The 27,507-nt window shown below is 34.8% G+C and overlaps 1 protein-coding gene across 3 annotated transcripts in view; it reads right to left on the bottom strand.

Moving 5' to 3' along the window:
• Positions 1 to 27,507, bottom strand: part of BMP5 (bone morphogenetic protein 5) — a 142,036-nt gene that overhangs the window by 29,460 nt on the left and 85,069 nt on the right. For all 3 annotated transcript variants that reach the window (XR_001911053.4, XM_035295941.3, XM_002746665.6), the window contains exon 3: positions 13,530 to 13,678. Coding sequence is in view for 2 of the 3 variants with exons in the window: in XM_035295941.3 (XP_035151832.1) it covers positions 13,530 to 13,678 (149 nt within the window). In the remaining variant the exon portion in view is untranslated. The remainder of the gene's footprint in view (positions 1 to 13,529; positions 13,679 to 27,507) is intronic.

Below are 27,507 nucleotides of genomic sequence, written 5' to 3' on the forward strand. Positions count from 1 at the left end.
ACATTGGCATGATAACTAAAGTCCTGAAGGGGGAGATGCATGACCCCTGAGAACCTAAGCTCATGAGACTCCAGGAAGGAGGGTCTGGGGACAGAGAAGCCAAGAACCCTAAAGCAGCATGCCCAGAGGTTCGTGCCCAGCTGTAGAAGCTGTCCAGAATGCTGAAATGTTTTATTGCGTGGAGGGCAGGACTGAGGTGATGGAAAATGATTAGTCTCCTTCTATGGGACATCACTCTGAAATGAGGGGCTTACTGTCTTGGGCATGACAAGCCCAACAAATGTGTTTTACTTAGGCCCTATTTTCAGCTGATGGAAATATGAATCTCATGCTAGGAATGGTAGTTTACCTCCACAAAAGCACTTACTTTTTAATAGCTCTTGTCTTTATATATAGCACCTTCCCCTGAGGGCCTATGAACTTTACAGACATCATCTGTCACATGCCCCAGAAAGATTGGGTAGCAGTTGGTCTTATAGCCCTCATTTATTTTAAGAAAGCAGAAACATTCTTCTCACAAAACCATGAGAACAGTGAATTATTTTTAGTCTTTTTCTCCAGTTATTATGTGACTTTTTAAAATAAAAATTGTATGCATCTTAAATGAAAGAACCTTTTTCTTTAGAAGCCTGGGGGATTATAATAAAAATAGAGTGAAGCAAATTTTCAGCAGAAATCAACCAAAAATCATTAAAAACTCTCTCTTTGTGTTATAACATCAATGACAAAAAACTTTTAGATGTCAAACACATTTTTGTTTGTTTTCACAGCAGTGAAATTTTAGTATTCCTCAGTTTACCTATAGTGATTAAAGCAGTCTTGGAAACGCACTTAAAGTAGGTACTTGGGAAACTTATGAAGATCTAAAGGAAATACTCCTTTTACCAGCTACTGTATTATTCAAAAAAAATTGTTTTCTTTTTTCTGAGATGGAGTCTCATTCTGTCACCCAGGCTGGAGTGCAATGGTGTGATCTCAGCTCCCTGCAACCTCAGCCTTCCAGGTTCAAGTGATTCTCCTACCTCAGCCTCCTGAGTTGCTTGGACTACAGGTACATGCCACCTTGCCTGGCAAAGTTTTTGTATTTTTTTAGTAGAGACAGAGTTTCATCATGTTGGCCAGGCTGGACTCAAACTCCTGACCTCAGTTGTTTCTCCCACCTCAGCCCATCATACAGAAAACCCTATTTGTTAAATGTTTGAGCTTCCCTTTTTATTTGTATATGAACCTATTAAATGCTTATAGGCTACGTCCAGTGTCTTTGGATCAGTCTAGTACCAGCAAAATGAAAGAAAAGTAAATTATTTGGCAGCCAATAAAGAAGAACGTAAAAAGGAAAAGTAAAATATATTTTCTAAATTATACAGTAGAGAACCAATACTGAGATACCTAATGCAATATGCCATAGTAGCTACTTCCGCAGGAAAACATTTTGAAACCTGCTACCACAGAGAAATAATAAATGTTTAAAGTGATAGATATAATTAGTTTGATTTAGTCATTATGCTGTGTGCACATGCATTGAAACACCACATTGTACTGCATGAATATGTACAATTACTGTTTCAATTATAAATTTTAAAATGTGGAGTTTTAGTATTTGGAGTTTTTCTTCACATATGAAAGCTGATCGTAAAGCATTCTTCTGAGTTAAAAAAAAAAAAGAATCTTTTTTCATCAGGTTTTCATATCTCTGGCTATGGCAAGAATGCCATCTAACCTGCCCCATATAAGGGACCAGTTACAAGGTGAAATCTCACACCACCATGATTCCTTGTTGGCCCCCAGAGTAAAAGCATCCAAAGCCATTTGCATGCAAAATAATAGCTGGTTTCCAAGAGTGTTTTCCTTGTGCTTTATCTAGGTCAGCACTATCATCTGACCTCATAGCACAAATAGAACGTTGTTGATATTTCTATCAGTTGTGTGACTTCAGAGAAAAATACTGTGAAGAAGAATTCTACATATAACCATAACTGGTAACCAAGAGTAGTAAGAAGCATGTCTCAAAGGATCCGGGACATTGGGAATTAACAGCCAGTTCAATACTTGTGAAATTAAGAGAAAAGCACCAGCTGCCGTATCTTGAAGACAGGTTTTTTCCCAGTTCATTTGTATACATCTTATTTACTCCTCAGAGCAAAGCAACTGTTATACTCTTTAAATGCTTAAAATGAGTCTCAAAAAGTCAGATTTTTAACTCAGCCCTGTCACACTACTAAAGTAGCTTTGTTTTTCCTCTAAGTACATAGTATTCCCCTTTTTAGAGACTGGTTGATACTTTCATCTTGAGTTTCTGTATAAATACTTTCACCTCAAGAGCATGGAGGAAAAATAGCCTGTCAGTAGCATACATACTGGAGTTTTCAAGAACAATGTTATAGCTGCTTGTTTCATTTAGTTCAGGATCACACTTTCCTTAGTAAGGAGGAAGATGAAGACTCAACCCTTCTTACCAGCCATAAGAAGGCAGGTGACTTCCCCAGTTCCTATTCCACTCTAACTGAACCTTGTCACACTGAGAAAATGGCATACATTTTTAAGCAGTGGGGATATATAATTTAATTATCAAAGTATTTTTAGTCTAATCAAAATTTTGATTGCCACTTCCAGTATATGCTCCTGAATATGATGGTTAGATGCCTTTGCTTTTTGTCTGTCTGTTTCTGTTTTGGTTTTCCCCTCTCTCTTATAATCTTATTATCAGCATGCCAAAATTTAACTCGCAGCAGCATAGAGCTACAGTGGTTGCTCATGCCTTATAATGATCAAAGGTTCTCTTTTCTTCCAACTCATGCTTTCTGTTCAGGATACAAACGCCAGCACTACTGATATTTCTGCAATGTCTCCTTGAGAAATATGTGACAACAATAAGTTAAACCTAAGTAGAAGGAACAGAAAAGACAAAGTGAACTCTTGTGTATAATGACAATAACTAGTATTTTATATTTTTCATGACCTTCAATTAATATTACCATGAAAATATTTACTCCACAGATCATTAGTTTAGCTACAGAGTCTAGAAGAGAAAATATAACCAACAACAGAAACTGAGCTATGTTTCTGACTTCAGCATTTGTTTGGTAAGATTGGTGCTTAATAGTTACTGTTCTGAATTAGGGAAAATCAAAAACAGAAATACAGATGTAGCCAAGCACTTCCATATCCCTATTCGTTAAAAGAAATCTTAAAAAATAGCAAAATATATATTTCACCAGGTAGTGAACCAAACTAACTCCTGTTTGTCACCGCTTACTTTAAATTAGTAATTTTAAAACCTTTTTTTGATATGCGTGTTTTAGTTGTGATGCTAAACTTTGGATAAGCAAACTTTGTTAACCATATGGCTATCATTCAAATATAAACAAAGCAAATCAAAACAAAACCTAAGACTTCTGAATTAAGTTACTGTGATCCACCAATCCATGTTAAGATGTTCTTAAGCAGGATCAAACATGCAGTTCTCCACTTACAAATGTGACCCGCTTTGAGACTTGAAGAGAACTGTTGTTTCTTAGTACATAGATTATGCCAAACACTTCACGTTATTCTTTGTAAAATTTTTACTGCCATACAGTTATTCTAAGAGGACATAATAAAGAGATGCAAGTCTTCAAAGGAAAAAAAGCTAGTCTTAAAATGTTTATATAATGGACATGATAAAAACAGCGGAATTTAGTCTTTCAGTTTCTTATTGAATATGTTCTATAATCAGCATCTCTTTATAAAGAAACATGATTTTCTGCTTAGAAATCATCATACAAGACTAAGAAGAGGGGGTTCATTATCAAGTTCTAAATAAAGAAATAGGACTAAATTTAATTACATGTTGAAGTGAATGGCAGAAGAAAAGTTTGTTTTCTCCTTTCCAATTTATGAATTTGTCCGTATACCTATAATTGCATAAAGGGACAAACAAAATATTGAAGCAGTTAATTTAGAAAATGAAAAATATGGCAGAATTACTATTATATTTTGTGGGCCAGATCACAATTAAACTCCAGCCAGAAAATATAAAAACCCAAAAATAATTCCTAACAGCTACAGCATAAAATTTAGTTCTGTTTCATAGTAATCATTTTTAATGACACTATTTTATTTGGAAATTATAAAAATAAAATTATATTTTAGTTCAGAATTTATAAAGGATTTATGTAATTTATAAGAATCAGCATATCACAGGCTGGCTCTGAAAATAAATCATTTTTAGATTTATTCTTAAGCTAATTTTACTCATGTACAAAATAGGTTAAGAAGTAGGCATTTCATTTAAAGAGCTTAGCAAAATGCCTAACACTGAGTAAGCTCTCAGCAATGTTAGTTTCCACTAATGTTATTAATATAATTTCAGTTGTCTATCATAGAAAATGCCCGGTTTAAATACTTACTGAAAATCAATTAAAGATACACCTAGAAAGTTAAACCTGGAATAACCATGTAGAATTCAAAAATACTAAATATTAGCATAAAAAACAAATGGATATTGGCAAAAGATATTGCTGAGATCAGCATATAAAAAAATGGATGTTTTTATAGACAGAAAATAAGTTTTATAAGAATTAGTTTGAAAATACATGGAGTGTATTTTATGAAAATGCTGTGTGGCTAATAGGAGAATTAACGACATCTTTGGTTGAACAAAGTAGAAATTTAACAGTGATCCATTATTTATGTTCAGTTACTCCTGCCATGAAAGACATATTAATGATTTTGCTCATTTTTAGGCAGTGGGCAAATGACAAAAAACTAAAGCATACAGGAAAGATTTATGTTCTCTGATGTGCTTTAAGACATTATGTGAATTAGAAAATCCATGGGTCACAGCTTATATAGGTTTGGAAAATTAACAAATACTGATTTCTAACCCCAAGGGAAATCTATGTCATATTTATTTTCAGTAGAAATCTAGTCATTTTTAGCATAAATGTACAGGAATTCTTAATGGACACTTTTGGTAAACATTCACATTAAAATGAACAACACAGTTATTTCTCTAAGCCATCTTTTAAATATTTCTTCATTTCAGGCAAAAAAAAATACAATTTTCAGAAAGTAACATATGGACACACATAATTTATGTTTTGAGGTTCTGAAATTTGATGGAAATTTGATAGAAGTAGAATCACTGTAAAATGTTCTGGAAAAATTGTGACTGAGTTTTATATTTGCTATGATACTAAAACATTTAGTATGGCACTTAAGAAAATACAATCCTGCCAAATGTGGTAAGAAGAGCTCTCTAGAAAACTTAATAATTAAGAGATTTTCAACTATGAATTTATATTTGATTCCTGACACAATTCCTTGAGAATGTATATGCCTGGGTTTTTCATGTCTACACACTCACACATGCACAAAGAAAAACATGTCTACCTTTCTGGTTTCTCCTTACCAATTACCCCATCACTGGCTTAATACAATATCTTAAGTTGGGTTTTGAATGTAACTATTTAATACCAGCTTTCTCTAAGATGATACATTTCCATTCATTGTACCCTCTCTACAAAGAGTATATTTGTATATGTGAATATAATGCTTAAAGTATAAATATATGCTTAAAGATTACAAATGGCTTACCATTATATGATGCAGCAAGGTTGTAAGTTACTCTAGAAATTACACGAAACTATCTTATGCAATATAATTCCTAGACAAGAAGCCAACTAAATGGTGACTTCTTGAAGTCATGTAGAGCTTATTCCTCACAGAACAAATAATTTATGGCCATTAACTTCTATTATTCAGGCTTTTTTTTCTTTTGTAACAAGCCCTCGGTTTGCCTTTTCTGTACATTGATTTAACTTCTGGACCATAGAGAAAAAGTTCAATTTTATTTATTAATTTCCTTTTTTCAAGTACTTATAACTATTCTTCCACTATCCTCCTAATGTATTCTTAAATATTAATCCAGAAGTCCACATCTAATTATCCTTAAACATTACACAATATATAAAGAACTACTTATTTATAACAATATTTATCTACAACAAATCCTGAGCATCCTGAGCACATGTTCTTTTTTCCTTTCAGAACCTCTAGCAAGATAAGCGATTGTTTCAGTCTCTTAGGTGTAGACACTCTCTCATTTATTTATTTAAAACCAATTGTCATCACCATAAATTCAGCAAAAGGGGAGTCATATGGGTTTATGAACAAAAATGGCTTAATTACTTTAAAAGATAAGATTCAGATAACAGAAGGAAATATTATCAAATCTTAGAATGTTTAAAAGATCCTCAGATAAGTGGACATAATTCAACTTTTTGAACTTAGATAAATAATAATGAGAAACTGTAGTCAAAACAGCAGGAGAAAAAGAAAAATATCACCCTTGATCTCAGAATTTCTTCTGCTACTTATTAGCACTGTCAGCTGATATTCAGATTACCCAGCCATATAGATCATCTAACCTTTGACACAGATAAATTAAACCTCTGACAACACAGAGGCTTAATTTGGAGCTCTTTCCCTGAGGTAAAAATGACTGTCTTAGGGATATGAAGAATAACACAACAACATATCCTTCCATTTAAAGTATACTTCCATTTAAAGTAGCAGATTCTGGGACTTACTAAATCTAAGTAGATATTAAAAACTCTGTATTTCTCACACAAATACACTTCAATTTTATAAACTGAAAAGAATGTTCAGTTGTAACTTACACATTTGTTTAATATATAATCACATGAAGACTTCAGATACTGGAATATAAGTTTCTAATTAGGAATATACTGCTATTCAAAAGATGTAGCAATTTTGGAAAAACTGATTTTAACAGAATACATTCTGGAGCTATTACTGGATATTTTAATTTGGAAAATAAATATTATCAGTATGTTAAATTACTGTGCATGTAGGAATAAAAAACAACCCAAGGTTGTAGACAAAGATGAATCCTGTTCCTTGTTAACATAGTTTTAACAGTTGTCAACTACTGGGAATGAACAACAACAACAAATAATCACAGGTTGAAAAATAGAGGATATAGCAACGCCCTGGGTAATAAAATGTAAAATTACCCACTGTCAAGTTAATTGTCCAGATTAAAAGAAATACTTCATTTGAAGTTTGCAGACTAATATTGCTGAAAATAAAAGAGGATTAAAATGTTGGTACTTTAAAAAATCTCTCATTTTCTAAAATCTAAATGTCAAAATCTAAAATCTCAGCTTTCCGATCATATTCTGGGAAATACCATTATACAGTGGAGATTTTTATGTGGCTTGCTATAAACATCAACACAACATGTAGCAGGAACCATTGGACCCTACTTTTTATCAAATACGACTAAACTTTATTTGATCTTGTGTTCTGTGAACATGAAAATCCTGCTTGTAATTCCTTTATCTTTGTAAGAATCCATTTAACTGTTTAATGCTGATGAATAGGTTTACTAAATCAAATACTAGTAATTTGTACTGAGGTATTTTTAAATGGGAGTTTTTTTATGGTGTTGTAGGCCAGCATTTAATAAATTAACCCCATATATAATCTTGCTGATTTACAAGAAGCTTATTTCCCTTATTTTCATTGATGTGATTAGTAATCTCCCAAAACATGTTATTTGTCTAAGAACAAAATAGGTCTCAAAAAAATAACATATTAAGTACTAATAATGTAATATTCTATGGCAGCTATGAATATAAGCATCAATCATTGGTTGATGCCAACTAATATAAGCATCATCTGATCTGACACATCTGAGTGTTCATTTCTATTGATTTCATACCCTAGATTGAAACAGGTTAAAATTTTCTTATAATTATTTTATCAACCAGTGTTATTAAACATGAGCCTAATAACATAACTGCCTGTATACTCTGCTGTCAACTCAAAGTTTCAGATGTGTAACAATCTGATCTTTTCCCTGTGGACTATCATTTGTGAGTTTATCTAAAATTTATTTAAATCATCTGTAAAACCTCCACAGTAAAAGAACGGGCACGGTGGCTCAAGCCTGTAATCCCAGCACTTTGGGAGGCCGAGGTGGGTGGGTCACAAGGTCAAGAGATCGAGACCATCCTGGTCAACATGGTGAAACCCCGTCTATACTAAAAATACAAAAAATTAGCTGGGCATGGTGGCGCGTGCCTGTAATCCCAGCTACTCAGGAGGCTGAGGCAGGAGAATTGCCTGAACCCAGGAGGCGGAGGTTGTGGTGAGCCGAGATAGTGCCATTGCACTCCAGCCTGGGTAACAAGAGCGAAACTTCGTCTTAAAAAAAAAAAAAAAGAACTAGTCCCAAGTTAAAGGAGTGATAACCAGAGCTAATGTAAGTGAAAAGTCTGTGCAATCTCTAGTCCAAGTCATCAACAGAACTTTATTACTGCCCTGCCAAGTGCTAGGTATGCCAGGTACTATTATCTAATACAACCTCACATTCCTTGTAAGGTAATTACTATCACACTCATTTTATTGATGCAATGGCTAAAATGGGAAATATTTTATCAGGGCCTAGATTTTAATCTAGTCTTTCTAATGATTTCTTTTTAAAGTTTTTAGTTCCAGAATGTAGCTATCTGTTCATTTATCCTCCTCATTTAAATTAAATATCAAAACTTCAAATTCTAAGTTACCATAAGCAATAAGTTTCTAAATTTTACATTTAAGTATCCATTATAATTAAATTTAATTTGACAGTTTAATACCTCTGAAATCCTTTTTCTTGATTTGGGTGCAAAATTTAGTGAGACTTTAAACTTTCTGACTTTAAACCTGAAGTTTTACCTTGATGTGGTTGAAAATTATGCTATGACTTTGTTTTCAAAATGGCTTTTACAGTCCTACTTCTAAAAAATAACCTTATAATGTATCTTGGACACTAAACAGCTCTCTGACAAAACAATATTTTGATGAGTTGAATACCAATGAATCAGAAACATACGGATTGAATTTTTCTCAATGTATAAGCAAGTTTGAATAGAAAGAAAAAAGTTACTGGCAAAATTCATTCTGGGCATTGCCAAACCAAAAATGTCTGAAAACACAGGGCTTTTTTAAAAAACATTCTAATGAACCCAAAAATACTCTCTTTGTTTTTCCATCTCTAAATTATTCTATAATCCCAAGTTTGAAAGAAAAAAGAATCTACTTGGAAGGCTTAAACTATATAAAGAACAGAACAACGGAAAATTAAAGTGTTTGGGGGGAAAACTCAGGTCTTCGAATTTAGTTTAAATTGCTACCTGTTTAATAAAATGTGTGCATATGTGTGTAGGTGAAATCATTCCTGCAGACTTATTAGCAATGTTAATAAAGATCTAGTATGTCACTTAATTAATGTATCATTATAATGTACAGAACTGAAAATCTCACAATAATTTAGGACAGATTTAAGCCTACTCATTTGCTATTAAAAAAACAAATAGAATTTATATTATCATAGAGGTTTGTTAACCACAATGAGAGAATGCTTGAGAACCTGGAAATCAATTTTGTAAAATTGGATATAACATCTTGTCTGGAATCTCTAAATTTTGCCATTAAGAAGCACCAATAGATTTTTTTTAATTGCTTGTTCATATGTTTGCATTATTTTGCTGAAACAAACATATGGAGCTCTGAGAATTATCTATTCAGCATGAAAAAATAATATTCTTGAACTCTTTTGCCAAATCTATTGCAGTTCATTTGTCAAGTTTCTAAAAAGAGTATTTCATAAACTGCCATAATTTCCACAGGCTCTCTAAGGAATCAAAATGCTACTTTTGATTTCATCAGTCTTTTGATTCCCAAAATACATTTAGACCTTTTTCATATTTTTTCTTCACAGGGGCATGCTAAACAAAATTTAATAATACACATCACTGACTTTCTCCTCTCCTTAGGATTTAAACTATTTAACTACTGTACTGTGGTTGGCTCTACAAAAATCTGCTCCTATGTTACATCAGACTGGTTTAATTACTAATAATCCAAAACTTACAGTTCGGAATGTCTTCTTAAGAGGAACATGTTCAGTGGCAAGTGATCTCCAAGAGGCTTTTAATCACAAACTCACTTCGTTACTATTTAAGATATTTTCAATGCCTACGACCTGCATCGAGCCACACACTGAGGATACAAGTGAGAATGAATGATACATGTCCCATGACCTCATGAAACTGACATTCATTCAAACCTATAATCACAGTGCTGTTACTGTGATTAAAGTAATGTTTAGTTCTTTTTGTGACTAACAGTCTACAAGAGAATATTACATTTAGTTTAGATTTCATATTCCTTACATGATTTGTTTATGGATTACTTGCCTAATAGCATCTGCAAACATATTTTATATGTGAAAGTTTTCTGGCCAATTCTGGACTATTAGATTTTTCCAGCATATACCATGCCATTTTGCCATGCTGTGCATTTACTTACCTTTTCCTCATCCAGGAATGAATTACCCTGTCCTCACCATCACTTCCCACACTTCCATGATTTCCCTTCCTCTTCATCTCTATTTCTGAGAATCCTAAGCTGCTGATCCAGTTTAAAGACCACCTCTACCATGGCCCCTTTGGCTCCATCCCAGGTGTCTTTAGCCATGTATGTTCTGCTTCCCCATAGTGTCTTTTTGTCACACTATTTTTTAGTATTAGGGCAGTTTATTCTAAAATCAGCTACCTGTATCTTTTTCTTAGGTGATATGCTTTTGTAACCCGCCATCTTGCCTCCACAGATAATAATTGTGCATTGGACAAATGGATAAATAATCATCTACAAATGAATTTGAAAGCAGATTTTCATGATTTTCAATTTCTTATGCTTAGAAGAAAACATTCAGAATATATTATTGAAAATAAAAGTTGGTCTGTCTGCTCTGAAGCAATGTCACATTGAGAACACCAGCAGTGGTAATGAGTGAAGCTGTGATAAGCTGAAGCATCTGGTTATTCATATTTATAAGGAAATATCACATGTATGTTCTTCACGAGGTTGCAGTTAATAAAACTAAGTGCCAGGAGAATCAGTTACTTTCCCAAGGCCATATCTGCTCCACGTCTGGTTAAAATATGTTTTAAGTATTGCTTAAAAGCAAAAAGCCAGCTAGCCTAGGATGTTTAACCATTTTAAAATTCTCCATATTAGACAATATCAGAGAGATAAATAAAAGCAACAGAAGACTGTATATCTCAAACCTAACCCTTAAATATAGAATTTGGAAACCTTTTAAAGGAGTAAAACATTAGTTTACTCTAGGATAAATAACACACTAGTAATTTAAGTAAAATTACCCATGCAATATAGAGAAAATCAGAGAGAAAGGGAAAGTTAAAATACAGAGTAGTTCACAGAAAGAAGAAGAAAAATTGAAAACAACATTGAAGTTAAATTATGAAAATAGTAAAGGAAAGAGAACCAATACAAGAAAAGAGAAGAGTAGGAAAAAGACATAGAGGGAATCTTTAGAAAATCCACATGGGGCATGAGGGAAGATGGAAATTAAAAGGAAACACGCTGATCGTATTTCATAGATTTCTTGATTTGTTTAGATAGACATTTCAAGCATATCCCCAAAGAGAAGAGTGGGAGAAGCACATACCACTAATTTAATTTTTCTTGTTTGGCCCACATACCAGGGAAGGAAGGATTGGCTTACCTCCCCAGTACTGGTTTCCCAGTCACATTTCTGACCATAAATGTTCAGTAGCTTAACATTGTAAGAATTCTTGGAAGATTATTTAAATTTGTGCTTTTTGCAGTCTACATTTATAGTGCTTGCACTTGGGGGATCCTTTAATGATAATCTTAAAGCCATAACTGGACTCTAACCTATAATCCAGAATACGTGAATTGTTTATAAAAATTCAGCATCATAATTAAAATATAAGAAAAAATCCGGATTTGAGGGCAGAGAAAAGATCTGAAACTTTGTCTATAATACTTTCAGTAAGAACTTTCTTTTTCTAGATTAGGATATGAGGTCCATAAAACATTCACTAGACTAACCCTTTAAAATGTTCGATTTGTGTGTGAACTTCATTACGTATACACAATCTTTGCAGTCACAGCATCGATTTTGGTATTATCTATAGGCTGTGAAACTGGCTACAGGTAAAAGAATGCCATGATGAAGTCTTAAGTACTTATAGCACTAAATCCCCTTGAAAAAGATTCAAGACAAACATAACTTTTACTTACCTCTGTGGTTCATTAAACAAGACTTTTGTGTAACACAGCAAGGAAAAATGAGGGAGGCAGACTGTAGACCTAATGCTTTTCTTGTATTATCTGTGATAACTAGAAGAAGTGAACCTTAAATAAAATACTTCCTCTTATTATTATTTTTTGATTATCCTCCCTGTCCCTGGCGGTGACATTTTTAGGGTAGAAAATAAGTGCACAATGTTTATCTCCATGATTTTTAAATATTTAAAATTAAATATTAAATTTTTAAATATAGCACACCATTAAATTATGTCTTATTCTCCTATCATGACACATATAATTTTAAATGACCTGCAATTCTAGATTTTAATATAGAGTGTTAGAACTTTGATCAAAGAGCAACAAAGTTCTGAATATACAGGCCTTGACTTCCGGAGCCCTCTAAGTAAATATGTCAAGGTCCATATCACCACAGCCTGCAAATTTCATTCCATGTATCTGAATTGCCTGCCTCACAACTTCTTCCCCTAATCACATCTTTGTATTTCAGATTATAGGTCAAATCCAGCTACTGTCCTGTGTTCAGAGATCCACTGAACTCCTCAGTGTGCTGTGATATGCATTCACTAATATTACTGTGTTACTACTATGTCGTGCATCACTCAAATGCAAGTCTCATAAAGCTATCTGCATTTGCTCACTTTAATATCTCTAGAATCTAGCGAAATGCACAGCATTTAGTAGGTGCCCAATAAATACTTATGAACATAGGTATTTATTTCTTAGAAGATTTCCTGCAGACCCTGCCACAGGTAATTCTGGAGCAGTCGTCTTTGATGAGCAATTGCAATATGTAAAGAACTGATTTGGTATTATTTTCTGCAACTTTTTGTGACTCATTCCATCCCCATCCTCTTTCACTTAGTATTACTGATAGCTCCTTTACTTTCCTAGTGTCTTCGTTGATCCACATTTATCATTGTTTTAGTTGCGCTTTAAGATATAATTTGCATATAAAAATATTCATTCTTCTTTGATGTACAGTTCTATAAATTTTTACAAATTATATAGTTGTGTAACCACCATTACAATCAAGATATAGATCCATATCACTTTATTTATGTCTTTTTTTTTGGTATTGTTATATTAGAGTAGTACTACTGTCTTACATATACAGGTCTTCAACACCAGAGTAAAAATTCCTTAAGAGCAGTAGCAGAACCTACTTCTTCCTTACCTCCCACCCTAGAGCCTGACAATAAATGTATTGGATAGATGTGTTCTAAATTAGCTAATATAGTATTGCATTTTCTATGAAATGTGTCACTTTGGACATCATAAATGTAAAACGTATATTGGTTATACTGCACAAAAAACAATAACTTTCAATGTGTCAAAACAAGCTTCACAAAAAATATATAAAAATCAGTGCTTACCATCCCCTGTTTCTGCACAGAGCTGTAAGCCCAAATTGTTCTGTGGATTAATCACCCAATGATTGCTGGTCACAGTGATATCAAAGACAAGCCAACCCACATCTAAAGCTCGGGCTGCTCTTGTATCTAACAAGAACAGATCTGCATCCCTAAAAAGAAAAGGAACAACAAAAACAGTTAAAAGTTTATACGAAGATCATTATTTCCTAGACGTAAGGGAAAACATTACAAAAGCAGTCTGTAAAATAACAGGAGTTAAAGAACAAGGGGAACAAGGGACCCAAGTGATGAGTAATAACATACAAATCCCTTTGTTACTAGGCTCCCAACCAAACCTGGTACAGATTAGTAATCACTATCTAAAAGTAATTCCCATGTTCCTGCTTTTCACTGGCCTTTACAAACTGATGTAGTGCCCTTAATTTGATTCCTGGTCATCAGTGTTCCTGGTAACTACCATCTATAAGTAGTCCTCAAAACAAAAAATTAAACTGAATAGAGACAAAGTAGCTATTCCTGCTTGGATGAATGTGAAGTCTCAAATGAATGGAACACAGGCAGGATGTAATGTGATCATCTGTTTTCCAAAGAGTTTCCTAATATTTTTTCTTTTTTTATTATATAATTATTTTATGGATACCAAACACCAAGAGAGGATTACAGAGTGCACCACTGGGTTAAGGGATAAATCCCGTGAGTTAAGTGGCACAATCTACCAGGACTTGTGTTAATATCTTCTGCAAGTGTAAGTTCCCTCAGGACAGTAATGGCTATGAATATGAACTTACATATTTTAGAATAATCTGTAGTGTTTCTGTTATTAACATTTATACTTGGATTTTTGAATCTTAATTTCAGCATATTTATAAATGTATAAATATTTGTTGAACTATGAAGAATAATTTATTATTTCCTTATTACAGGCAGTCTCTAAGCTAAAGATACCTATTTCTGACATGTAATCTTTACAACAGCTCCTTCCTATTGATAAAATACAGGCTCAGATAGGTTAAGTGTAAAACATTGTATCTCCCTCAAGGTAGAGTTAAAATAACACCATTATGCATTTTATGACCTTTGATACAGTATTGAATCTATTTAAGAGCATATTATTGACCTAGAAAAAATATAGCTATTCATAAGCTATGTTAAATACTATTTTACTGAATATTCTGTCTGTATACATCATAGGAGTCACTTAGAGGGTGGTTTAGAAAATGTAAAAAAAAACTTTTTATAAATCATAACTTTTTTAGAATACTCCAAAATTTAAAATGGAACCATTTTAACAAAAATGAGGTTTAAAAATGTGTCAGTATCTTAAAAACTACATCTTTGTTTTCTAACTTGATTTGTACTTTTTTCTATTAATCTGGAGAAATTCAAATAAATATAATATAATTAAATCATCTAAATACCCTAATACAAACTATGAATATTTTATTCTCTTTTCACAATTACAGTCATAGTGTTTACTAAAGAAAGGTCTGAAACACTTTTTTCATATCTGATATAGTACTCTGTTTTAGATACTACAGACATATGACAAGCATATAGTACAAAGCAATAACAAGATTCCTTTTCTCACTAGAATTTGTAGAACCCTTTATAGTCCCACTGTGATAGCATGTCAGTTCAATTCTTCCTCTTCCACCTAAATTGAAAAATCCTCCAAATAAGCAAACAAGAAAATGAGAATTGTCTTAAAGTTTTGAGATATTTGGTGAATAGCTCTGAAACCTTAATCTTAGAATTAACTCATTTACCCTGTTCAGTTCTTTTTTTTTTTTTTTTTTTTAATTTTTTATTGGATTATAGGTTTTGGGGTACATGAGCAGAGCATGCAAGACAGTTGCGTAGGTACACACATGGCAGTGTGCTTTGCTTTTCTTCTCCCCTTCACCCACATTTGGCATTTCTCCCCAGGCTATCCCTCCCCACCTCCCCCTCCCACTGGCCCTCCCCTTTTCCCCCCAATAGACCCCAGTGTTTAGTACTCCCCTTTCTTAAAAAGGAGCAGTCACCCTGTGCCTTGGGAAAAACTTGAGTGCTACACTGATTTCAGGTCTGCTTTCATTTGAAATATGGCAAAATGGTCCTAATCAATTCTGCAAGGCTCATAATATCATCCCTTGGCATGATATTAATAAAGATATGAAAAACAAAAAACAAGGAGGTAAATTTTCAGAAGCAAAATTAACATATTTCTTTAGGTAGTCATTTAGTAATATTTTCTATTATTTTAAAATTGTACTATCTCTTCAGGAAAAAAAAAAATCCCCAAACTCTCCATGTTCAAGTCCCAAAACTTTCCAGCATGTCTATGAAGGAAACAGTTCCAGTTTTAATGTACATATTTAGAAAAAGCATCAAGTATGGCCTAAATATCCAAATTTCAGTGATGCAAACTGCAATTCATTGGAAAGCAAATCCAGGAAGATGAAGTGATGTGGTCTAAAAATAGCCGTGTCTTTCTAGGTCACCTCTGAAAAGTGATGGAAGTTCAATTGATTTCATAAGTGCTCATTTCCTATTAATGGTCAAAGCTATTTCATCTTTGACTGTCAAATTCTTTAATTTCTCCTTTCTCCTTTTATATAAGAAACTCATCTGCATTCCCTGTAGACAACAGAATAGGCTTGAGGAGAATCAAGACTATGACTAAAAAACACAGCAGTAATAATTCTGTAATTTTTACTCATATAGCCACTTTCACAGCAGTTTCTTAAAAACAAGTCCTCCCACCCCATTCTGTAGAATGTTAGAGGGGATTTCTTTTGAAGTATAAAATTTCTCCACTAAAATATGGCATTTATACTACCGGGAATAGTAAAATATCCTAAGTATTTCCCAAGAACAGTATAAAACAACTTGTTAAAGCTGTCCTAGCTCACTAGTTTTACCTGACTTTTTAAAAGAAATTCTTACAATATACAACAAAAGAATATTTTAAATAGCAATGCATTTAAGAACAGTGCAATAGAGAGAATACATGTGTGCAGAAAAATATATTTATTTGTAGCAGAAATAATTCCATAAATCCTTTAATAAGGTACAGTTACAATACTGAAATTAAAATTAAAGCCTACATTATAGTAAAGGAAAGCCCATTTACATGAATGTACATAAGCAAATATTTCAGAATGGCATTTGTGATAGTTTCATAAGGCTGTTATGACAAAATACCAGATTAGGGTTTGCAACTGGTTTTGTCTCATTTCTGGAGGCTAGAATTCCAAAATCAAGGTGCCAGCAGGGTTGGTTCTTTCTGAAGCCAGAGGAAAAGATCTGTTCCAGCTCTCTCCTTGACTCGTGGATTGTTGTCTTCTCCCTGTACTGCTTCACATCATCTTCCCTCCTATGCATGTCTTTGTGTCTAAATTTCCCCTTTTCTTAATGACACCAGTCATATTGGGTTAGGATTCATTCTACTGACCTCACTTTAGGTCAGTTGCCTTTGCAAAGATCCTATGTCCAAATAAGGTCACATTCTGAGTTATTGGAGGCTGAAACTTCAACATATGGGGGAGAGGGCACAACTCACCTAGTAATATGATTTAAAAGCGGGTTTTCTTTTAAGGCAAGAAGGTAAATATTCCTGGATGTGAATAGTCTGTCTTTATTGACAATATAGCACTTAACAAGACTGAAAAGTTTTCAAAAACAAATATGTGAAAGTAAATTTATATTAATAGAAATCACGACAACTTAAATTTGTATTTTTCTTTATCAGGTAAAATTTCCACATTCATCTTGAGTGTGATACAGATCAGCATGATAATTTCCTATATAGTTAATAAAGTCAGCATGTCATTGTTAAATGGAGTCATGTTTAACAGATAACATTAGATTTGTAGTATCAGGTAAACTTATAAGAAATATTTAGGACTACTAAGTATAGCTTTTCAAGGTGAATAATATGTCATATATACATATATTTATAGTCAATGCAAATACATTTGAGCAGATCTGACTCATCATGACCAGAAGTTTAAACCTGTCTAGTTATGTGTTGGTTATTGATGTGTTTGTGTGTACTTACTTGCATGAGTGCCTTTTATTTTAGTGAAAGAAGAAAGAGTTTTGCATATATATATTGAGAATCTTAAAATACCAGAAAGATAGACACTTCAGTAAAGACTAAGCAGCAGGAGCCAAAATTCAGCAAAATTTAAGTTACTACTATTAGCCTAACTCTTCTGAAAATGCTGATTGGTGGAATGAGAAAATTGAGGCCACATAGCTAAGAAATTTATCATCTTTTTATCAATATCGATGTAGCACTATAAAGATTTGGAGATCAGACAGAGTTCGAACAATTAAGGAATTCCTCAGCCTCAGTTTCCCTGTATATAAAAATGGTACAATAATCCCTGCCTTAATAAGTTTTATCAAGATCAAGTGCAATACAATGAATATCTCTCTGGTTTAGAGGTAAATTACACTTAAATCTGGAATCTTTTATATGGTCTGCCATACAACAAATGTCTCAAATTGCTTCGTTTTGACCTGTGAGGTTTGGGAAAGTATTATCTAGGGAGGCACATTACTTTCGAATGACATCAGCCAGTGTTAATTTGGTATTCTCCTAGATGGCTGCTAGAATTGGTTACAAGAAGAGGGAAGAAGAAAATGGAGCAGAAGGAAGAGAAAAGGAGAAGGAGGAGGTAGAGAAAAGAAGGCACAAGGAAATTTGAAAAGTATTTCAGAGAGTGTTGTCTCAAAAATTCAACTCTTGGCTCTCTTTATAAGTGTACCTGTGGAGGGCAAAGAAACTCCATTTTGAAAGCGAATTGACTCTATGGGCTTTGGTTTTCCTTGTTTATAAGCAGGTACTTACCATAAATTCTGCCTTTAGGCCAAACAACCTTGATGTTATCATACTTCAATTTTCCAACAGTTCCCATTGGAACCATCCTTTCTCCCCTGTAGTATATAAGCCCAAGTTCTGGGGCAGTGGTGTAGGAACTTGCTGCTACCCGAGACACACACATGGCTTCTGTTCATTAAGTCCCTAATACATATTTGTTCCAAGGAAACTGGTTTTGTCAGCCTCTCTCTTCAGCCTCTCAGATTCCTGGGACTGTAGGGTAGGTTTGCACAGACCTCTCTACAGGGAACTCAGGGAAACATCACTCTTTTAAAAGGCACTTTCAGAAGTACTTGTATAACACCCTTTCCTTACATAAGAATAGAGTCAGAGGTTGCACTGTGGATATAACATTGATCAGTTTAAATAAATGCAAAACACACACACACACACACACACACAAACAGCCCACCTGTGGATTCCTGTACTTTTGATAGCATAGTATTTCCAATGACAGTATCATATACAAATACAAGAAAAAGCTACTTTTCAAACAACATAGATGGATCTGAAGATGATATTAATATTGTAATATATGACTAAAATTGATTCTTGTGATAAAGACATGTCAAAGAAGCATGAGACAAGTTTGAAGAAAAAGCTATCATATGTATGTTTTGTGAGTGAAACAAGGAATGCTATATTTCATAAAACATGTGATTTAATACATATGCAAAACATTAACAAACTATTATAGTTTTGTCTATTTTAAATGTATCCATTATCTATGTTTATATAAAAATCCAAGTGTATAAACATTCAAATTCTTCTAAATTGTTTGATCTTTTACTTGATAAAGGAAATATGATTTTTATATGATTATATCAGAACAATGTGTTCTTCTTATAATTAGGTATATAAGGAATGCAAACAGCTCCAGTAGTACACCATGCATGTAGTATTGGAAATGTTAACTTTCCATTTTCTAGTCAACTGAATAAATGGAGTCTTTTCATTATAAGACAGAAAAAAAAATTGACAACGAATATTTGATGTGACATCAGTAAGTCTGGGATTTTAACTCTGAAAGGGACCAAAATCACAGAATACTAGAACTGAGTGAGATAGAAATGACTGAGTCAAACTATGCTTTTCATAAGGCAATTTAGAGAGAAGTCAAATAATTTTCTATGTCCACTTAGTCAATAGGAGGACCAGAACCTAGATTTCCATTTTCAGAACACTTTCTCTTGTAAAATATCAGCTCTCTTTACTCCCAAACCATGAATCAATTGCTTTCCTTATCTTGAAAGAAAGCACTAATATTCGGACTACAGCACTGAAAGGTTGATCTGAGCCACTAGCCTAAAACAAGAGGGATAGAAACAGCTAAGAAGTGACTTTAGCTATTTCAAAAATCCATCTATCTATCAATTCATTTATTCACTTTTTCAATTTAACGTTTTTTTACTCTCCATGGTGGTTTTATACTACATCGATTCAACTAAGCTGGAACTACTGTATACAGTTAGACATTAGGGCTGGCTACAAAAGAAATTTGGGTAGCATTTAGAAGGTGGCAGTGAAGCCGTACTCATATTTATACTTGGAAGACTACTGTGTGATCAAGCGTTATTGCAACTTAGACATACTGTGGAGATTTGCTGGTTCATCTTATTGGTTATTAAGGCATGCAGCTCCTTCAGACGCCACGAATTCTCCTCATTCAGTTCCTCTGAATCCAGGGCAAGGCATCCATTTCCAAAAGGAAAACCTTGGTGGCTAGAAAGTCACCTGCATCATTAAAGTTGGAAACTTGGCGGTAGATTCTACTTTGTCCTCATGGGTTCCAGATTATCTTCACAGGTTTGGTTTTGTCCTTGTTTTCCCCAGCACATTTTTCTTTTCTGACTCTAACCTGTGGACCTTAAGACCAACTTCAGATGCAGAGGAACAGACTTAAATAGACTGGTTGGCTCTAGGAATGCATAAGGTGAAATCTCTACCATAAATCTTTGTCAAAGCATTTCCCAGGGTGATGAAATCTCCACTTTGTGTTTGGCTAATTATATTGGACCACTTGCTTCAGTACTGGAAGGACAGTACTTTGTTCTCTCTGGAAAAAGTGCTCTGGATATGAATCTGCCTTCTTTGTCCATAATGCTTCTTCTAAAAACGACCACACATGTACTTTCTGAATGCTTTATTCACTTGTTCATGGAATTCCATACAGCATCACTTCTGATTTAAAAAAAAAAAATTGGTTCATGCTTATAGAAATCACTGGTCTTCCCATGTTTCCCATCAAAAGGATGGCCTTTTGAAGACTCAGTTATGCCACCAGTTTAGTACCAATATTTTACAAGAATGAACTGATATTCTTAAGAAAGCTTTATATTATCTAAATCAGTAACCAATATAGGTAGCATGACTGTTTCTCTCATACCCAGATGTCTCATGGTATGGAAATCAAGGGGTGGAAATGGAAATTGTTCCTCTCAACTCACTATACATGATTCAACTAGCAAAATCTGTGCTTCTGACTCCCAAGACATTGGGCTATGTTGTTCCCAAACTCTTAGTTCCAAATGACACAACACTAACTCTAGTGTCCATGTCAGTGGTTCTATTAAATTGGAAACTGACACAGCTATCTGGCCACTTTGGCTCTTCATGCCAGTGAATCCAGAAGCATGTGAATCAATGATCCTAAATATCAAAGCAAAATTGGACTACTACCACCACAATATGGGTAATGAGGAGTATGTCTGGAGTACAAGAAATCACCTGGAATACCACGTAGTTCTCTCTTGTCATATGACAACAGTCAGTGGGAAATCAGTTCATTGCAGGCATTATCCTAATGGCCCAGACACTTCAATGATGAATGTCTGATTTACCTTACTAGGTAAGGAAAAATGACCAGTGATGGTGCTTGTCAAAACAAACAGAATATTGATTGCACACTAGAAGAGGAAATTATAAATAGCAACCATGTGACTAAATACAGAAATGACAACTTCAGTATTTCTTCCTTACTTTGCTCTTAATGTATTTTTTTATTAAATCAGTATTTTTGTGATTTAATGGCAAAAAACACAAGTAGTTTTGTACCAACTTAATATATATTAAGCATTTCTTCTTTTCCCGTCTACCTCCCATCTAGTAGAAGTAGTGTTGATAGTAGCTAATCATGTATTTCGATATTGAAGTTATAGAACTTCAAAGGAGGAGTACAGCTCAGCTAGAAAAGGAATAAACAGCATTCAAAGACAGATTCAAAGGCAGAATTACATTGCTATTATGCTTTTTAGAAGTTATGAATGGTGCTGGGCACAGTGGCTCACACCTGTAATCCCAGTACTTTGGGAGGCCAAGGTGGGCAGATCACCTAAGGTCAGGAGTTCAAGACCAGCCCGGCCAACATGGCAAACCCCCTCTCCCGTCTCCACTAAAAATACTAAAATTAGCCAGGTGTGGTGGCGGGCACCTGTAACCCCAGCTACTCAGGAGGCTGAGGTAGGAGAATTGCTTGAACCTGAGAGGCGAGGTTGCAGTGAGCTGAGGTCATGCCATTGCACGCCAGCCTGGGTGACAAGAGCCAAACTCCATCTCAAAAAAAGAAAAAAATGTTACGAATGGTTATAAAAGGTGTGTACTAGTGACAAATTGAGAAGGATGGACTGTTGTGGCTATGTATGCTGTCATATTAGGCTAAACAGAGATGACAAATCCCAGAATTCCCTTGGGAATTTGGGGCTGCCTTAAAGTTAGCCATCAGAGAAATCTGCACAAGAGTTGGGTAGTGGAATAGAAGCAGCAGCCAAGTTTATGATTGGATGATTGGTATAGTACCAGGCTTTTGTGCTGCTTGCATACATTGTCACTGATCTGCTAGCTCATCTTACTGTTGGGAGCAACTGGGCTTTTCAGCTACGTAATAACCACTCCATCAGCTTCTCCGAATCCTGTCCCACCACTCCTTTTGCAAGATCACCTCCTTCAGCTTCTCTACATCCTAAGCGAAGGAGTTGCTCATGCACGTCCCTAAAGTTGGAACTCCCCAGGCATGAGAAAGACCTGGGTTCCAATTTGTCCTTGGGGCTCCAGAGTATCCTGTAAAGTTCTAGTTCTTGTTCACTCCAATTCTATATCTGTTTTTCTTCCCAGCTGCCTATGGGAAGCTAACTTTAGACCCAATCCAAGATGCAGAAGCAAGAGCCTTACATGAACTATTTAACCAGGTCTCATGATTGCAAATCCCTATAATCTCTTAATCCTTATTACTCACAATGATTTTATTTTTCTTATCAATCACTCCCTGTTATGGGTTAAATTGTGTCTTTTAAAAACATGTTGAAGTACAAGTTCTTCATACTTGTGAATGTGATCTTATGTGGAAATGGGTCCTCCAAATGTGATCAAGTTAAGATGAGGTGAGCCATATTTCAATACAATCAGTATCCTTATAAAAAGAAGAGGAGAGACACAAAGATAGAGACACACAGAAGGAAGACAGTTACATGAAGATAGAGGAGACTAGAATTACAGTAGCTTCACACAGCCAAGGAACTTCTGGACTACCAGAAGCTGAAAAAGACAAGGAAGCATCAATCATCCTCTAGAGGTTTTGAAGGGTGCCTGGCCTTACCACTAACTCGATTTGTGAAATCTAGCCTTCAGAACTGTAAGAAAATAACTTCCTGTTGTTTTAAGTCATCATAGTTTTTAGTCATCTGTTAAGGCAATTCTAGGAAACTAACACACTCCCCTGGTTAGAATATTTCACATATTAAATAGGAAATGCTCAATAATACAAAATACTGAGGAGAATAAGAAGAAAGAAAAAGTATCCATAAGATCTGGTAAAGAGGAGACTGTTGGTAGATGACTAGTTGAGTGGAGTTATGAAAATCAAATTGCAGTGCATGAAGGGGTGAATTAAATATGAAAAACAGAAGGAACTGAAAAAGTTTTAGACCTCTGAATATGGTATGATGTGGAAAGGACAAATAGTATGGAATTTAGGGGAATAGGTTTAAACAGTCATGTAGAAGGATCTTTAATGTGAGAATCATGAGGCTCCTTATAGGATGCATTTAAGTTTGTATGTGGAAGATAGAGTACCTCGTGCTAGTTCAACGTAAGAAGAGATATATGTAGACAATATTGAATGTCTTCTGGAATAAACAGATGCTTATTTACCTCTCTACAACACTATCCTTAGAATTCAAGTGCTAAATTTCATTGTAAATGAAATCACCTCTTAGAAAGAGACACTGGGTTAACTAATATGCACTGGGTAGGATGCCCATTCATCTTGCACTGAAATGTGTTTTATCAAGAGTACTATATTATAAACACATGGCAAAAAATGTTTGCTTGTTTTAAAAATATAATTGAACATTTCTCATTGGTATGTGACAATAAGGTGTAAGATTCACAGATACTTATTTATTTTACTTTAATTTCTGAGATACAAGTGCACAATGTGTAGGTTTGTAAATAGTTACACATGTGCCATAGTAGTTTCTGGCACCTAACAACCCATCATCTAGGTTTTAAGCCCCACATGTGTTAGCTGTTTGTCCTAATGCTCTATTCCAGGTTGACCAGATTTATTCATGACCCTGTAAAAGACATTATCTCATTCCTTTTTATGGCTGCATAGTATTCCATGGTGTACATGTGCCACATTTTCTTTAGCCTGTCTATCACTGATGGGTATTTGTGTTGGCTTCATGTCTTTGCTTTATCGTAGAATGATTTATATTCCTGTGGGTATATATCCAGTGATGGGATTGCTGGGCCAAATGGTATTTCTGGTTCTTGACCCTTGAGGAATATTCCATAAGAGCTGAACTAATTTACACTCCCACCAACAGTATAAGAGTATTCCTATTTCTCCAGAGCTTGCCAACATCTATTGTTTCTTTACTTTTTAATAATGAACATTCTCACTGCCATGAGATGGTAGCTCATTGTGGTTTTGATTTGCATTTCTCTAACCATCAGTGATGTTGAGCTGTTTTTCATATGTTTCTTGGCCACATAAATGTCTTCTTTTGAGAAGTGTCTGTTCATATCCTTTGCCCACTTTTTGATATCGTTTTTTTTCTTGTAAATTTGTTTAAGTTCCTTGTAGATTATGGGTATCAGACCTTTGCAGGTGGGTAGATTGCAAACCTTTTTCCCCTTCTCTGTAGGTTGCCTGTTCACTCTGATGATAGGTTTTTTTGTGGGGTTTTTGTTTGTTTGTTTTTGCTATGCATAAGCTCTTTAGGTTAATTAGATCTCATTTGTCAATTTTAGCTTTTGTTGCAATTGCTTTTGGTGTTTTCATCATGAACTCTTTGCTTATGCCAATGTCCTGAGTGGTATTACCTAGGTTTTCTTCCAGGGTTTTTATGAACTGGGCCTTTACATTTAAGTCTTTATTCCATCTTAATTTTTGTATAAGGTGTAAGGAAGGGGTCCAGTTTGTTTTCTGCACGTGGCTAGCCAGTTTTCCCAGCACCATTTATTAAAGAGGGAATCCTTTCTCTGTTGCTTGTTTTTGTCTGGTTTGTCAAAGATCAGATGGTTATAAATGTGTGGTATTATTTCTGGGGTCTCTATTCTGTTTAATTAGTCTATCTGTATGTTTTGGTACCAGTACCATGCTGCTTTGGTTACTGTATTGTTGAAGTATAGTTTGAAATTAGGTAGCATGATGCTTCAGATTTTTTTTTCTTTTCTTTTTAGATGGAGTATTGTTCTGTTACCCAGGCTGGAGTGCAGTGGCGTGATCTCAGCTCACTGCAACATCCATCTCCCAGGTACAAGTGATTCTCCTGTCTCAGCCTCCCAAGTAGCTGGGATTACAGGCACACACTGCCATGCCTGCCTAATTTTTTGTATTTTTGTAGACATGGGGTTTCACTGTGTTGTCCAGGCTGATCTCGAATCCTGAGCTCAGGAGCTTTTTTCTAATTCTGTGAAGAATGTCAATGGCGATTTGATGGAAATAGTGCTGAACCTATAAACTACTTTAGGAAGTATGGCCATTTTCATGATATAGATTCTTTTATCCACAAAGATAGAATGTTTTTCCATTTGTTCGTGTCCACTCTTATTTTCTTGAGTAGTGGTTTGTAGTTCTCCTTGAAGAGGTCCTTCACATACACTATTAGCTGTTTTCCTAGGTATTTTATTCTCTTTGTAGCAATTGCGAATGGGAGGTCACTCATGATTTGGTGCTCTGCTTGTCTATCATTGGTGTATAGGAATGCTTGTGATTTCTGCATATTGATTTTATATCCTGAGACTTAGCTGAAGTTGCTTATTAGCATAAGGAGTTTTTGGGCTGAGACAATATGGTTTTCTAAATATACAATCATGTCATCTGCAAACAGACAATTTGACTTCCTCTCTTCCTATTTGAATACCTTTTATTTGTTTCTCTTGCCTGATTTCCCTGGCAAAACTTCCAATACTATGTTGAATAGGAGTGGTGAGAGGGGGCATCCTTCTCTCGTGCTGGTTTTTAAAGGGAATGCTTCCAGCTTTTTCCCATTCAATAGAATATTGGCTGAGTTTGCCATAAATAGTTCTTATTATTTTGAGATATTTTTCCTCAATACCTAGTTTATTGAGAGTTTTTAACATGAAGGAATATTGAACTTTATCAAAGGCTTGCATCTACTGAGATGATCATGGGGTTGTCATTGGTTCTGTTTATCTGATGGATTACATTTATTACTTCATCCCCTTGGATCCCAAGGATGAAGCCAACTTGATCATGGTGGATAAGATTATTCACGTGCTGCTGGATTCTGTTTGCTAGTATTTTATTGAGGATTTTTGCAATGATGTTCATTAGGGATATTGGCCTAAAGTTTTCTTTTTTTGTTGTGTCTCTGCCAGGTTTTGGTATCAGGATGCTGGCCTCATAAAATGAGTTAGGGAGGAGTCCTTCCTTTTCAATTGTTTGAAATAGTTTCAGAAGGAATGGTACCAGCCCCTCTTTCTACCTCTGTTAGCATTCAGCTTTGAATCCATCTGGTCCTGGGTGTTTCTTTTATTTGTGGTTAGTAGGCTATTTATTACTGTCTCAATTTCAGAACTTGTTATTGGTCTATTCAAGGATTCTACTTTTTCCTGGTTAAGCCTTGGGAGAGTGTATGTGTCTAGCAATTTATCCATTTCTTCTAGATATAGTTTATTTGCATAGAGGTGTTTATAGTATTCTCTGATGGTAGTTTATATTTCTATGCATTCACTGGTGATATCCCCTTTATCATTTTATTATACTTTAATTTCTGGGGTTCATGTGCAAAATGTGCAGGTTATATAGGTATACATGTGCCATAGTGATTTGCTGCCTCTACCACCACATCATCTACATTAAGTATTTCTACTTATACTATCCCTCCCCAATACCCTCACTCCCTGGTATCCCTCCCTAGGCTCCCACCCCTCAAAAGGCCCTGGTGTGTGATGCTCCCCTGCCTGTGTCCATGTGTCCTCATTGTTCAACTCCCACTTATGAGTGAGAACACGCAGTGCTTACTTTTCTGTTCTTGTGTCAGTTTGCTGAGAATGATGGTTTCCAGATTCATCTGTGTCCCTGCAAAGGACATGAACTTATCCTTTTTTATGGCTGCATAGTATTCCATGGTGTATATGTGCCACATTTTCTTTATTCAGTCTGTCATTGATGGGCATTTGGGTTGGTTCCTGGTCTTTACTATTGGGAACAGTGCTGTAATAAACATATATGTGCCTGTGATCTTTATAACAGAATGATTTAAAACACTTTGGATATATACCCAGTAATGGGATTGCAGGGCCAAATGATACCAGTAATGGGATTTCAGGGCCAAATGATATTGCTATTTCCAGATCCTTGAGGGATCCCAAAATATCTTTCACAGTGGTTGAACTAGTTGACACTCCCACCAACAGTGTAAAAGGCTTCCTATGACTCCACATCCTATCAAGGACCTGTTGTCTCTTGATTTTTTAATGACTGCCATTTTAACTGGTGTGAGATGATATCTCAATGTGGTGTTGATTTGCATTTCTCTAATGACTAGTGATGATGAGCTGTTTTTCATGTTAATTCGCTGCATAAATATCTTCTTTTGGAAAGTGTCTGTTCATATCCTTTGCCCACTTTTTGATAGG

Source organism: Callithrix jacchus, chromosome 4, assembly GCF_049354715.1.
Source record: "Callithrix jacchus isolate 240 chromosome 4, calJac240_pri, whole genome shotgun sequence".
NCBI classification, from domain to species: domain Eukaryota; kingdom Metazoa; phylum Chordata; class Mammalia; order Primates; family Cebidae; genus Callithrix; species Callithrix jacchus.